General features: G+C 44.2%; 1 protein-coding gene across 1 annotated transcript in view; it reads right to left on the bottom strand.

The window, feature by feature from the left end:
* AMFR (autocrine motility factor receptor) overlaps positions 1–13093 on the bottom strand; it is a 45506-nt gene extending 32413 nt beyond the window's left edge. Inside the window, exon 1 of the mRNA XM_006053661.4 lies at positions 12668–13093. Coding sequence (XP_006053723.1) covers positions 12668–12928 — 261 coding nt within the window. The 5' untranslated portion in view covers positions 12929–13093. The remainder of the gene's footprint in view (positions 1–12667) is intronic.
* Positions 13094–13627: the final 534 nt, after the last annotated feature.

Below are 13627 nucleotides of genomic sequence, written 5' to 3'. Positions count from 1 at the left end.
AAACTTCCTACGCTGCTCTGTTCAAAAACAGGAAATAGGGAGAAGAGGGTGAATGGTCACAAAGAGCCTACAAGATCATGGAGAACTGAGAATCAAAAACATACACATTTTCAAAAATACTGCAATGGGACAAAAGATACCTGTGCTTGGTGTTGGCCTTGAAGGAAAGGTTCTGGGGCATTCAAGGGGAGCAGAATCAAGAAAGCAGGAAGAAAAGTGGCAGGAGGAGCTGAGAACTGCGACCATGAGACGCCAGTGGCAGCGCAAGGCCTTCTTCACCAGCAGGTGGGAAACTTCCTTAGTGATGAAGAAAGCCCTCACGCCCAAACAACAGACCTAATGCTTACAAATCAAACTGTGTTCTGCCCCAACTCAGAAGTTACTCTGGCACACCACCTTACTGATGCTCCAGTGATTTTTAAAACCAAAGAATCTGAAAAAGCCAAAAGGACCTTGATGCAGAACTGTACAGGGGACTTTTAGTTAGAGCAAATGAAAATGAACACCAACGACAGAAAAGACTACTTCAATCTTTGTTTCACTAAGTGTACAGGAAGGTGGAGGTGCCAGATTCCTCTTCCCAGGCCATCCGTCCCTCTACTTCTAAAAGAAGCAAACGATGTTTTAAAAATGAGTAAATAAAGGAAGGTGACAGAAGAGGGTAATATAAGGAAGGAAACTCCCCAGGATCTTTTCAGGTTCCTCTTTGTACTTGACATTACCCAGCCCTTTGGTAACCCTGATGCAGTATGTATCATGAATGGTAGCCCTGATTCATTACAAAAGAATAAATTATGTTTAGTTACATTCTGCCTGTCTAATGGGACAAGGAAGTATGGGATGTATTTTCAAAGAACTAAAACAAAAATAGTGCTGAAAAACGAAACTGTTCCGGTAATTAATGTCTTCAGATAACCAGAAAAAACCCCGAAATTAGCTATCCAAAACATCCTAACCTCCTTAAGTATTGTGGAACAGCCCTATTCAAAACATTCCAACAAACTGGATGGAACACTAAATTTTAAGGGATGAAATAGATGTTTAAAAGGCTCATCTTCCTTGTGCTCTAAATCAGTTAGTGGGAACCCCAATCATGTCAGTTAAGGAAAAAATGCCGTAAGACAAAACTACAACCACAGTCCCTCATGCCATATGCCCCAGCTGAACTGGATTTTTAAAATCAGCCAAACACCCATTCTCAGCCTAATTACAACACAATTTTTTTAAAAGTCTTCTTGTTTTTGCAGGTAGGCATATGAAATGCAGAAATAAATTCAACATATTTAGCACCTACATGTTAAAGGTATGTGGGAGGTTAAAAGAAATGAGGTTGATTTGGACCCTGCACTCAAAGAGCTGTTAGGATCTACAGGACACAGAACTTGGTTAACATCTAACAGGCCAAGCTAGCTGGTCTCCTGAGAACAACAGGAGAAATCAAATTTAGGGTCACTCAACCATTTCTCTAACCTAAACAGCTTTCTCACATACCCTGGGGTATAAAATAAGCAATTAAGTATTACTTCTCAATTAAAACTTTTTTTTCAGTTTCCCTAAGTTCAAAAATAAGGTATAAAAACTCTGTAACTCTGATTTAGCAAAAAAAAAAAAAGGTGAAAGCCTCTGATAATTCCATCAACAGTAGATAATCATTTCTATTTTAAATATAAATGGAAGATTTGAAAATTAGCATGGCTAAGAAGGGGAAAAGAGATTGATACTAGTAAACTGATATTAGGAAGAGATTTTACATAAAAAAGAAAAAGATAATATTTTGTGAACTTTATATGAAAGTGAAAGCTATACAAGGTTGGAAGTAACTAAAGATTTTAAGATCATGAAAAAGGGCTTTTAAAACACCTCGGTTCAGTTCAGTTGCTCAGTCGTGTCTGACTCTTTGTGACCCCATGGACTGCAGCACGCCAGGCCTCCCTGTCCATCACCAACTCCCAGAGTTTACCCAAACTCATGTCCATTAAGTCAGTGATGCCATCCAACCATCTCATCCTCTGTCATCCCCTTCACCTTCAATCCTTCCCAGCATCAGGGTCTTTTCAAATGAGTCAACTCTTCGCATGAGGTGGCCAAAGTATTGGAGTTTCAGCTTCAACATCAGTCCTTCTAATGAACACTCAGGACTGATCTACTTTAGGATGGACTGGTTAGATCTCCTTGCAGTCCAAGGGACTCTCAAGAATCTTCTCCAACACCACAGTTCAAAAGCATCAATTCTTCAGCACTCAGCTTTCTTTATAGTCCAACTCTCACATCCACACATGACCACTGGAAAAACCATAGCCTTGACTAGACAGACCTTTGTTGGCAAAGTAATGTCTCTGCTTTTTAATATGCTGTCTAGGTTGGTCGCAAAGAGTTGGACACGACTGAGTGACTTCACTTTCACTTTTCACTTTCATGCATTGCAGAAGGAAATGGCAACCCACTCCAGTGTTCTTGCCTGGAGAATCCCAGGGACGGGGGAGCCTGGTGGGCTGCCGTCTATGGGGTCGCACAGAGTCAGACACGACTGAAGTGATTTAGCAGCAGCAGCAGCAGGTTGGTCATAACTTTCCTTCCAAGGAGTAAGCGTCTTTCAATTTCATGGCTGCAGTCACCATCTGCAGTGATTCTGGAGCCCCAAAAAATAAAGTCTGACACTGTTTCCACTGTTTCTCCATCTATTTGCCATGAAGTGATGGGACTGGATGCCATGATCTTAGTTTTCTGGATGTTGAGTTTTCAGCCAACTTTTTCACTCTCCTCTTTTGCTTTCATCAAGAGGCTCTTAGTTCCTCTTTGCTTTCTGCCATATGGGTGGTGTCCTCTGCATATCTGAGGTTATTGATATTTCTCCTGGCAATCTTGATTCCAGCTTGTGCTTCATCCAGCTCAGCATTTGGCATGATGTACTCTGCATATAAGTTAAATAAGCAAGCAGGGTGACAATATGCAGCCTTGATGTACTCCTTTCGCAATTTGGAACCAGTCTGTTTTTCCATGTCCGCTTCTAACGTTGCTTCTTGACCTGCATACAGATTTCTCAGAAGGCAGGTCAGGTGGTCTGGTATGCCTGGCTCTTGAAGAATTCTCTTCTACTTACAGAAAAAAATGTCAATTTCACACATACTGTCATTCCAATACAGATATAAATTTCAAAACTGACAGAGCCTTGAAAAATTGAAAATACAGGAAGAAACATAATTCAAGCTGTCTTCATTTAAAAGTAAATCCCTGGATTAACATATAAACACTACCATATATAAAGTGCTTCCCTGATAGCTCAGTTGAGGTAAAGAATCCGCCTGCAATGCAGGAGACCCCAGTTCAATTCCTGGGTCAGAAAGATCCAATGGAGAAGGGACAGGCTACCCACTCCAGTATTCTGGCCTGGAGAATTCCACGGACTGTATAGTCTCACAAAGAGCTGGACATGACTGAGTGACTTTCACTTTCACTATATATAAAACAGATTAGCAACAAGGATCTACTGCATAGCACAGGGAACTCTACTCAATATTCTGTAATAACCTATATGAGAACAGAATATGAAAAAAGGGATATATGTACATGTATAACAATCACTTAGCTGTACACATGAAACACAACACTGTACATCACCTATATTCCCATATGAAATTAAAAGCAAATTGCAAATCAGATCCCACTAGGTCATCAGTGATATTCTTACAGGAACAGCACTCCAGTCCATATTTAAACCAATAAAACCATGACAAACCTTCTCACCTTCAATAATCAAAATGAGACTCACTTTCAACAGGCCTAGTCTGAACTTCACCCTTACAGACCCCAGTAAAAGCACTAACCTCCTTCTACAATCTTCCCTTGTGGGCAGAATCCAAACTTACACATAAATAAGTTTAAGGAGCTCACCGGAACACTGTTTATAACACCAGAAGAAACGGAAAACAATTACATGGCCATTAGGGAGAACAGTTCAATAAAGTGTACAAACAGCCATTCAATGGAATACAATGAAGCCAGGAAAACTAACTCAGCAGTTCTATATTTACTAGCATTATATAGAACCTTCAGGATAACTTGCTCTCTGTAAAAAAGCAAAGTGTAGAAATGTGATTACTATGCTACTTTCTTACTATGCTATGACTTAGTGACTAAGCAACAACATATATACCATATTGTATACATACTATATATATTTGTATAATATGTTAATGCGAACTGCGTCAAGGACTTGATCAATCTCGGTATTTCTTAATTTTCTACTTAACACCAGCACTAATTACAAGAAACTGGTAAGGGCCACTTTCAGGGGAGGGAGGCAGGTAAGAGGGAGAGGGAGATTTACTTTTCTTTGTATACATCACTTGTGCACTTTTGCCTTCTGTACCATGAGCATACATCATTTATTAACTTTTTTAAGTTAAGAATCTATTGAAAAAAAAAAAATCTATTCAAGTTTAGAATCTAACCTGACCAGTTCTGAAGTTTCACATTACTCTTCTCATTGTACCATGAGAGACAGACAAGTAACAAACCCAAACTGGGCAGCCTAAGTCACAAGTTAACCTGGTATAACACACTGTATTTCTACTATATTAAAATACTTCAGAAAAGATTCTATCTATAGCAGTGTTAAAAAAAAAAACAACAAAAACTTATTATTTTTTGAAAATCTCACCAAATGCCTTTATTTTTTCTTGTCTATACAAAATAAAAACAAGTTTTGCTAGTCCTTGAGTAGTCTTAACCAAACAGACCAGGTAGTAATGACCCAAGGAACCCCTACTGAATCAAGCTTAATGTAATTCCCCTTGCTCTAAAGGCCCCGTAAGAAAACTTTTCTCCCAGAACGGCTCTACTGTTCACCTAGAAGAAACAGAAACTGAGTCATGAGGCAGGCTGGTCTGCGAGGAAGAGAAGAGGTGCTAAGAGACAGCCTGGCCATGTTTATCACTGTGTGACCCCGCGGGTGTTTCTGATTCTATAAAATGCTGGCTACCAATGGGTGCATTCCTGGTGGCTCAGACGGTAAACGGTCTGCCTGCAATGAGGGAGACCCAGGTTCGATCCCTGGGTTGGGAAGATCCTCTGGAGAAGGAAATGGCAACCCACTACAGTACTCTTGCCTAGAAAACTCCATGGATGCAGGAGTCTGGTGGGCTACAGTCCATGGGGTCGCAAAGAGTTGGACACGACTGAGCGACTTCACTTAACGGGGCATTATTTATGACCTTGTGACAAAATGCCATTCAACCCCCAGGAACCGTTTCAAGGATACAATGGATATGGATGTTATTTAGTCTCCTACTTAACACCAAAAACTACCTACCTCCCACCCCCAACCCCCACCACACACACACACACACACGTCTTTTATCAGTGTCCTCTTTTAAGGACACTCAGTTCAGTTCAGTTCAGTCGCTCAGTCATGTCTGACTCCTTGCAACCCCATGAATCCCAGCACGCCAGGCCTCCCTGTCCATCACCAACTCCTGGAGTTTACTCAAACTCATGTCCATTGAGTTGGTGATGCCATGCAGCCATCTCATCCTCTGTCGTCCCCTTCTCCTCCTGCCCCCAATCCCTCCCAGCATCAGAGTCTTTCCCAATGAGTCAACTCTTCACATGAGATGGCCAAAGTACTGGAGTTTCAGCTTTAGCATCAGTCCTTCCAGTGAACACCCAGGACTGATTTCCTTTAGGATGGACTGGTTGGATCTCCTTGCAGTCCAAGGGACTCTCAAGAGTCTTCTTCAACACCACACTTCAAAAGCATCAATTCTTCGGCACTCAGCTTTCTTCACAGTCCAGCTCTCACATCCATACCTGACCACTGGAAAAACCATAGCCTTGACTAGACCGACCTTTGTTGACAAAGTAATGTCTCTGCTTTTGAATATGCTATCTAGGTTGGTCATAACTTTCCTTCCAAGGAGTAAGCGTCTTTTAATTTCATGGCTGCAATCACCATCTGCAGTGATTTTGGAGCCCAAAAAAATAAAGTCTGACACTGTTTCCACTGTTTCCCCATCTATTTGCCATGAAGTGATGGGACCAGTTACCATGATCTTAGTATTCTGAATGTTGAGCTTTAAGCCAACTTTTTCACTCTCCACTTTCACTTTCATCAAGAGGTTTTTGAGTTCCTCTTCACTTTCTGCCATAAGGGTGGTGTCATCTGTATATCTGAGATTATTGATATTTCTCCCGGCAATCTTGATTCCAGCTTGTGCTTCTTCCAGCCCAGCGTTTCTCATGATGTACTCTGCATAGAAGTTAAATAAACAGGGTGACAATATACAGGCTTGACGTACTCCTTTTCATATTTGGAACCAGTCTGTTGTTCCATGTCCAGTTCTAACTGTTGCTCCCTGACCTGCATATAGATTTCTCAAGAGGCAGATCAGGTGGTCTGGTATTCCCATCTCTTGCAGAATTTTTCACAGTTTATTGTGATCCACACAGTCAAAGGCTTTGGCATAGTCAATAAAGCAGAAATAGATGGTTTTCTGGAACTCTCTTGCTTTTTCGATGATCCAGTGGATGTTGGCAATTTGATCTCTGGTTCCTCTGCCTTTTCTAAATCCACCTTGAACATGTTGAAGTTCATGGTTCACGTATTGCTGAAGCCTGGCTTGGAGAATTTTGAGCATTACTTTACTAGTGTGTGAGATGAGTGCAATTGTGCGGTAGTTTGAGCATTCTTTGGCATTGGAATGAAAACTGACCTTTCCAGTCCTGTGGCCACTGTTGAGTTTTCCAAATTTGCTGGCATATTGAGTGCAGCACTTTCACAGCATCATCTTTCAGGATTTGAAATAGCTCCACTGGAATTCCATCACCTCCACTAGCTTTGTTTGTAGTGATGCTTTCTAAGGCCCACATGACTTCACATTCCAGGATGTCTGGCTTTAGGTGACTGATCACACCATCGTGATTATCTTGGTCATGAAGATCTTTTTTGTGCAGTTCTTCTGTGTATTCTTGCCACCTCTTAATATCTTCTGCTTCTGTTAGGTCCATACCATTTCTGTCCTTTATCGAGCCTATCTTTGCATGAAATGTTCCCTAGGTATCTCTAATTTTCTTGAAGAGATCTCTAGTCTTTCCCATTCTGTTGTTTTCCTCTATTTCTTTGCATTGATCGCTGAAGAAGGCTTTCTTATCTCTTCTTGCTTTTCTTTGGAACTCTGCATTCAGATGCTTATATCTTTCCTTTTCTCCTTTGCTTTTCACTTCTCTTCTTTTCACAGCTATTTGTAAGGCCTCCCCAGTCAGTCATTTTGGTTTTTTGCATTTCTTTTCTATGGGGATGGTCTTGATCCCTGTCTCCTGTACAATGTCACGAACCTCAGTCCATAGTTCATCAGGCACTCTATCAGATCTAGGCCCTTAAATCTATTTCTCACTTCCACTGTATAATCATAAGGGATTTGATTTAGGTCATACCTGAATGGTCTAGTGGTTTTCCCCACTTTCTTTAAGTCTGAATTTGGCAATAAGGAGTTCATGATCTGAGCCACAGTCAGCTCCTGGTCTTGTTTTTGCTGACTGTATAGAGCTTCTCCATCCTTGGCTGCAAAGAATATAATCAATCTGATTTCAGTGTTGACCATCTGGTGATGTCCATGTGTAGAGTGTTCTCTTGTGTTGTTGCAAGAGGGTGTTTGCTATGACCGGTGTGTTCTCTTGGCAAAACTCTATTAGCCTTTGCCCTGCTCCGTTCTGTATTCCAAGGCCAAATTTGCCTGTTACTCAGGTGTTTCTTGACTTCCTACTTTTGCATTCCAGTCCCCTATAATGAAAAGGACATCTTTTTTGGGTGTTAGTTCTAAAAGGTCTTGTAGGTCTTCATAGAACCGTTCAACTTCAGCTTCTTCAGTGTTACTGGTTGGGGCATAGTCTTGGATTACCGTGATATTGAATGGGTTGCCTTGGAAACGAACAGAGATCATTCTGTCGTTTTTGAGATTGCCTCCAAGTACTGCATTTTGGACTCTTTTGTTGACCATGATGGCTACTCCATTTCTTCTAAGGATTCCTGCCCGCAGTAGTAGATATAATGGCCATCTGAGTTAAATTCACCCATTCCAGTCCATTTTAGTTCACTGATTCCTAGAATGTCGACGTTCACTCTTGCCATCTCCTGTTTGACCACTTCCAATTTGCCTTGATTCATGGACCTAACATTCCAGGTTCCTATGCAATATTGCTTTTTACAGCATTGGACCTTGCTTCTATCACCAGTCACATCCACAACTGGGTATTGTTTTTGCTTTGGCTCCATCCTTTCATTCTTTCTGGAGTTATTTCTCCACTGATCTCCTGTAAAATATTGGGCACCTACCGACCTGGGGAGTTCCCCTTTCAGTATCCTATCATTTTGCCTTTTCATACTGTTCATGGGGTTCTCAAGGCAAGAATACTGAAGTGGTTTGCCATTCCCTTCTCCAGTGGACGACATTCTGTCACACCTCTCCACCATGACCCGCCTGTCTTGGGTAGCCCCACATGGCATGGCTTAGTTTCATTGAGTTAGACAAGGCTGTGGTCTGTGTGATCAGATTGACTAGTTTTCTGTGATTATGGTTTCAGTGTGTCTGCCCTCTGATGCCCTCTCGCAACACCTACCATCTTACTTGGGTTTCTCTTACCTTGGACGTGGGGTAAGAGACGGCCCACAACTCTGGAATGTTAGTTTTCTGCAGGCTCCCAGTGACAAGTATAAAATGCCAATAATGCATTCCCCTCCTTATTACACTGATAATTGTGTTCCTCTTTTCACAACATTGAGGAAATAAATGAGATTACATATATAAAGCACATAGCACACATCTAACAAGCAATTAAACAGCTATCTCCTCCCCCTCACTCTAGAGATTTTTCCTGTATTTTTGGGTTGTTTATCTAGGCTTATGTCCTATCATTCACAAGTTTAGTCTTTTTCTTAAGTTGCCCCAAACATTTCTGGAGCTAACATTTTTCTCTCGTCTTTGGAATATTCATCTTATCAACACTCAAACCTAGCAAATTACTTTCAGTTCTCAAATTGTATAATTATGTGAAGATGGGCTCTTTAAGGCAAGAGTCAGAAACTTTTTCTCTAATGGGCTATTAGACAGTAAATATATTCGGCTTTGTAGGCCACATGCTCTCAGTCACATAGTCTTCCTTTAAAAAAAAAAATTTTTTTTAATGTAAAAACCAATATTAGCTAATAGGCCAAATAGGCAAACAAGGTTTGCTAATCTCTGCTCTCAGTGACCAGTTCTCTTTTATCCATTTTCATTTTCGATGACTTTTTCCTTTGACATTTCTATTTCAGCTATTCTATTTGCATCTAATTAAGTCATCAGAACCTTAAAATTTGTTCCATGTTTCTATTTCTCTATTTTATCACTTCCTGCTCTTACCATTTTAAAAGCAAAAATAAAAGTGGAAGAGAAAAAAAAAAAAAAAACCAGAACGGAACAGGAAAAAAAAAAACAAAAAAACCGGGAGAAAGTAATGAAACTAACGAGTAAGATTAGCAAAGTTGAAAAGCCAGAGACACCTGAACAATTCAAACGAGGACGGAAAAGGATCAGGAGATGCTTTCATGGAAGGGACATCTGAACAACGTAAAATTAGCCTAGAAATAAATAACAAAATGAAACCTAATCTGGAATGAAAGTTTGGAATGGAAGTTCTAGAAAGACATAGAGAAAAAAACAATCAAGACAAATCTGGGTATTTGTTAGTAACAACACTGAGAACCTCCCCCTCAAACCTGTTCTCAATATCCATGCCAGAGGGCCACCGGGAGAGCTCTCCTCAGAGTTGGAGTCTTTGGTCACTACATCTCCTAGCCTCTTCCCATTCTACATAAATCCATCTTCCCCACTGCTGCTATAGGTTCCCCCCTGAAGAAATCGTCTCATCATGACAGCCCCTTCTCCCCTCCGCTCCCACTGAAACCCTTCTGCCCATGAAATAATGTTCACACTCCTTTATAGTGCAGGCAAGGTTTACATAACCTGACCTTCACCCCCTACCCCATCCTCTCCCTAATCACCCCATCCTCTCCCTGATCAGTTTCTCAACCATTAACAAGCAGAAAATCACTAGGACATTAATTAGAATGAAGACATATTCCTAGCTATATTCATCTAAACTGTGCCCTATGAAAATAAGTTTTAGAGATCAATATGCAAAATAATAGCTAGCAGGATTTTACAAACTGGCAGAAAGATCAACTGATTATTTTTGTCTTGCTTGGTTTTTAAAAACTCAATGAGTGTCCTTGGGCAGGGCAAAAACAAACAAACAAACAAACAAACAGGATCCATTTTAACAAAGACTCCACCCTGTATTCACTTAATTATGCTATCTAGCAGGTCTCAGAGGAAGGCTTTTGAGATTGCAACTCCTATTCCGCTACTAGAGCAGAAACTTAAGTAATGGGTGATGAGGAAAACTGATAATGCACACAAGGAAGGTCTGAGGAACCAAGGAAAGCCAAGATAAAAGTGTGAAAACCACAGAGGAAAGATGGAAGAACAGCAGCAAGACCAACTGAGAAAGGAAAAAAAAATCATCCAGAGAGAGGAAGAAATCATAAACTCACTGGAGGCAAGATCTCTGTTGAAAAAGCTGGGAAGAAAAGGAAATTTTCTTAAAAATCATAATTTTCAAAGAAAATCAACAAGCTTTAATGTTTTATGTTTATGTAATGTTTTATGAAGAGGTGCTAACTTTGGAACTGGAATGAGTTTTATACAAAGAGACTGGGGCGGGGGGCGGGGAGAGGGGGAGTAATCATTAAACAATACTGCTGCTCCTGCTGCTGCTAAGTCGCTTCAGTTGTGTCCGACTCTGTGCGACCCCACAGACGGCAGCCCACTAGGCTCCTCTGTCCCTGGGATTCTCCAGGCAAGAATACTGGAGTGGGTTGCCATTTCCTTCTCCAATGCATGAAAGTGAAAAGTGAATGTGAAGTCACTCAGTCCTGCAGGACTCTTAGCGACCCCATGGACTGCAGGCCACCAGGCTCCTCTGTCCATGGAATTTTCCAGGCAAGAGTACTGGAGTGGGTTGCATTGCCTTCTCCGATTAAGTAATACTAGTAGTTGTTAAACACTATAGCAGTTCCATCTCAAAGGCTTACTTGTATCTTATACTTAAATTATATATATATATCAAAGACTATATTATAATCTCAACATTTGACAAAACCACTCTTCACATTACTTTATCTGCCAATTAAAATGCAAAAAACAGATTTTTAAAAATCTAGGTTTAACAGACATTAAACAAGAGATATGGGTTGAGTTCCTTCTCTTCTCCCTTCTTCCCTACTGTAAGGTTCAGCTTTACACAGCAGTGCAAGAAGGGAACCTCACCCTTCCCTGCCTTCTACTAATCTCATCAGAAGGACCAAGAGACTTAATCTACACCCACAGAATTCATAAATCCCACTGCTTCCTGATGAAGCACAGTGGGATTAATTACAACAAATGAGCTGTATATAATTCCGTATACTTGTAATATTAATCCCAGTCATTTACAGCCAACTCTCAACCGAAATGGGAACTTAGAGGAGGAGACAAGACTCAAGACACCACAGCAAACCCTAGGGACAGACTTCAGTCCCAGAACAACTTTTTCTGATCACTGTGGGATTTCTATGAGGCATTCAAAGGCCAAGGTGGAAACCAAGTTCTTTAGCCAAAATACTGTTGATCTGCCCGCCTGCAATTATCTGTTCTAATAAGTGAAACTAGCATTTATGCCTCCTAAACGCTGCTTATCTTACACTGGCAGACAAACCGGAAACCTTGTTTTAACATGGATCACTAGCAGGAGAAACCTTGAGTTAAAATGAAGAGACATCTCTCGACTCCAGATGTTTTGGCTGCCTTCAGACATCAAAGGAAACTTTCATGAATCACCAGGTAAAAGCAGCAGGAAAGGAAGCACAGTCTGTATTTGTTGTAGGTCCACTCAAAGAGGACAATCACATAATAAAGAACAAAGAAAAAAAAAACAAAGAAAAAAAAAAACAAAAACAACGCTGTGGGAGACGGCCCCTCTCCAAACAACGTCCAAACACACCCAGATGCCCAAAATTCTCCTATGCTCAACATCTGAAATTTTGTCTCTTCTCTCTTTACACGTGAAACGCGTTAACATCTCCCTGCCTGACCGCGTCCGAAAAGCCTTCCCAACTCCGGGTAACTGACTGCTCTTTGAGGTCTTCCAGTTCACTTCCTGGTGGTCCCTCAGCAACCCCAACTCGGCCCCCCATATTTTACTTTTCCCCCCGATTCCCAACCCTCCCCCACCTCCCTCCCCCACCTCCTCCCCCCGCCCGTCCCTGGCCGGCAGCCTCGTTCCCTTGCGCCCCGCCCCCTGCGCCTCCCCAACCCCGTCCCAAAGTCCCTTCCTCAGGCCCTCAAAGACGACCCGCCCCCGGGGACCCGCTCCCCCTCACGACCCCACCGCCACACCCCAACCCTCAACGGGTCTCACGGAAGCGCGTACGCGGGCGGGGCCCCGCCCCACCCGGCCTCACACTCCGGGGTCCCTGGGGGAGGGGACCCCGGCCCCAGCCACGCCCCCCACAGATAATGGATGACATGGCGGCCCCCACTCCTCGCCCCGCTCCGCTCCGCTCCTCCTCGGCGGGCCCGGCATCCTCGCTCACCCACACGAACAGGCTGTCCGAGAGCAGGTACTGGGCCACGTCGCGGGCCCGGGGTCCCCCGGCGCTCGGCCGGACGAGCGCGGCCGGATCTGGCTGCACCGGGGCCGTTACCGGCTCCGCCTCTGTGGGCCCGGGCCCGGCCTCAGGCTGACTGAGAGCGCGGTAGGCGCTGACGATGGTGCCGAGCAAGGCCAGGCCGCTGAGGCCCGTGTAGGTGCGGAGGCTGGGCCAGGGGAAGCGCTCGAGAAAGAGCAGCGGCATGGCGGCAGCGGCGGCTTCCAGCCCCCAGGCCTCCCCGCGCTGCGGCCGGATCCCGGCGGCCTCGCGAACGGCGCCCACGAGCTCTGGCGTCGCTGCCGCCGCCGCCGCCGCCACCGCGCCGGGCCGGGCCGGGCCGCTCCTGGCCGCTCCGCCCCGCGCCGCTCCCGCTGCTGCCCCTGCCGGCGCGGAAGAGCCTCGGCTGGCTCGGGGCTGGCCGCCGCCCCCAGCACGGTGCGGGCGGGACGGGCGCGGGGGCGCGGCCTCGGTCCCCCGCCCCCAGCGATCGCGCTGCCGCCTAGTTGGCGGAGGCCCCGGCCGCAGGCCCTGCGGCCCAGCACCCAGCATTATCTTCCGCCGACACTCTAGCTCGGCCTGGCCCGCGGACGCTCAGGGCACCCGCCCTGGGCCGGGGCCAAGCGTCACTCAGGCCCGACAGCGCTGACGGGCGGTCTAGCACTGGCCGCGTGGGCCCATCCGTGGAACGCGGGGACCCGGGCCACCGGGCGTCCGGCCACTTGTCCTGTTTCCTTACCTCCCCGTAAGCAGGTTACCCCAGAGCCTCCCTGTGGGCCTGGGAGCTTCCCAAGTGGTGAAAGAAGAGACAGTGCTTAGGGAATAATAGAGGCCCTGGCCCCATGGAAAGACAATGAATCAACACTCTTAAATTCCTCGCAAATAAAATTTCTGCTGTTCACTAGT

This window comes from Bubalus bubalis, chromosome 18 (genome assembly GCF_019923935.1).
Source record: "Bubalus bubalis isolate 160015118507 breed Murrah chromosome 18, NDDB_SH_1, whole genome shotgun sequence".
NCBI classification, from domain to species: Eukaryota; Metazoa; Chordata; class Mammalia; order Artiodactyla; family Bovidae; genus Bubalus; species Bubalus bubalis.
The sequence above is the reverse complement of the archived record's forward strand: the minus strand, read 5'-3'. Positions and strand labels throughout refer to the sequence as shown.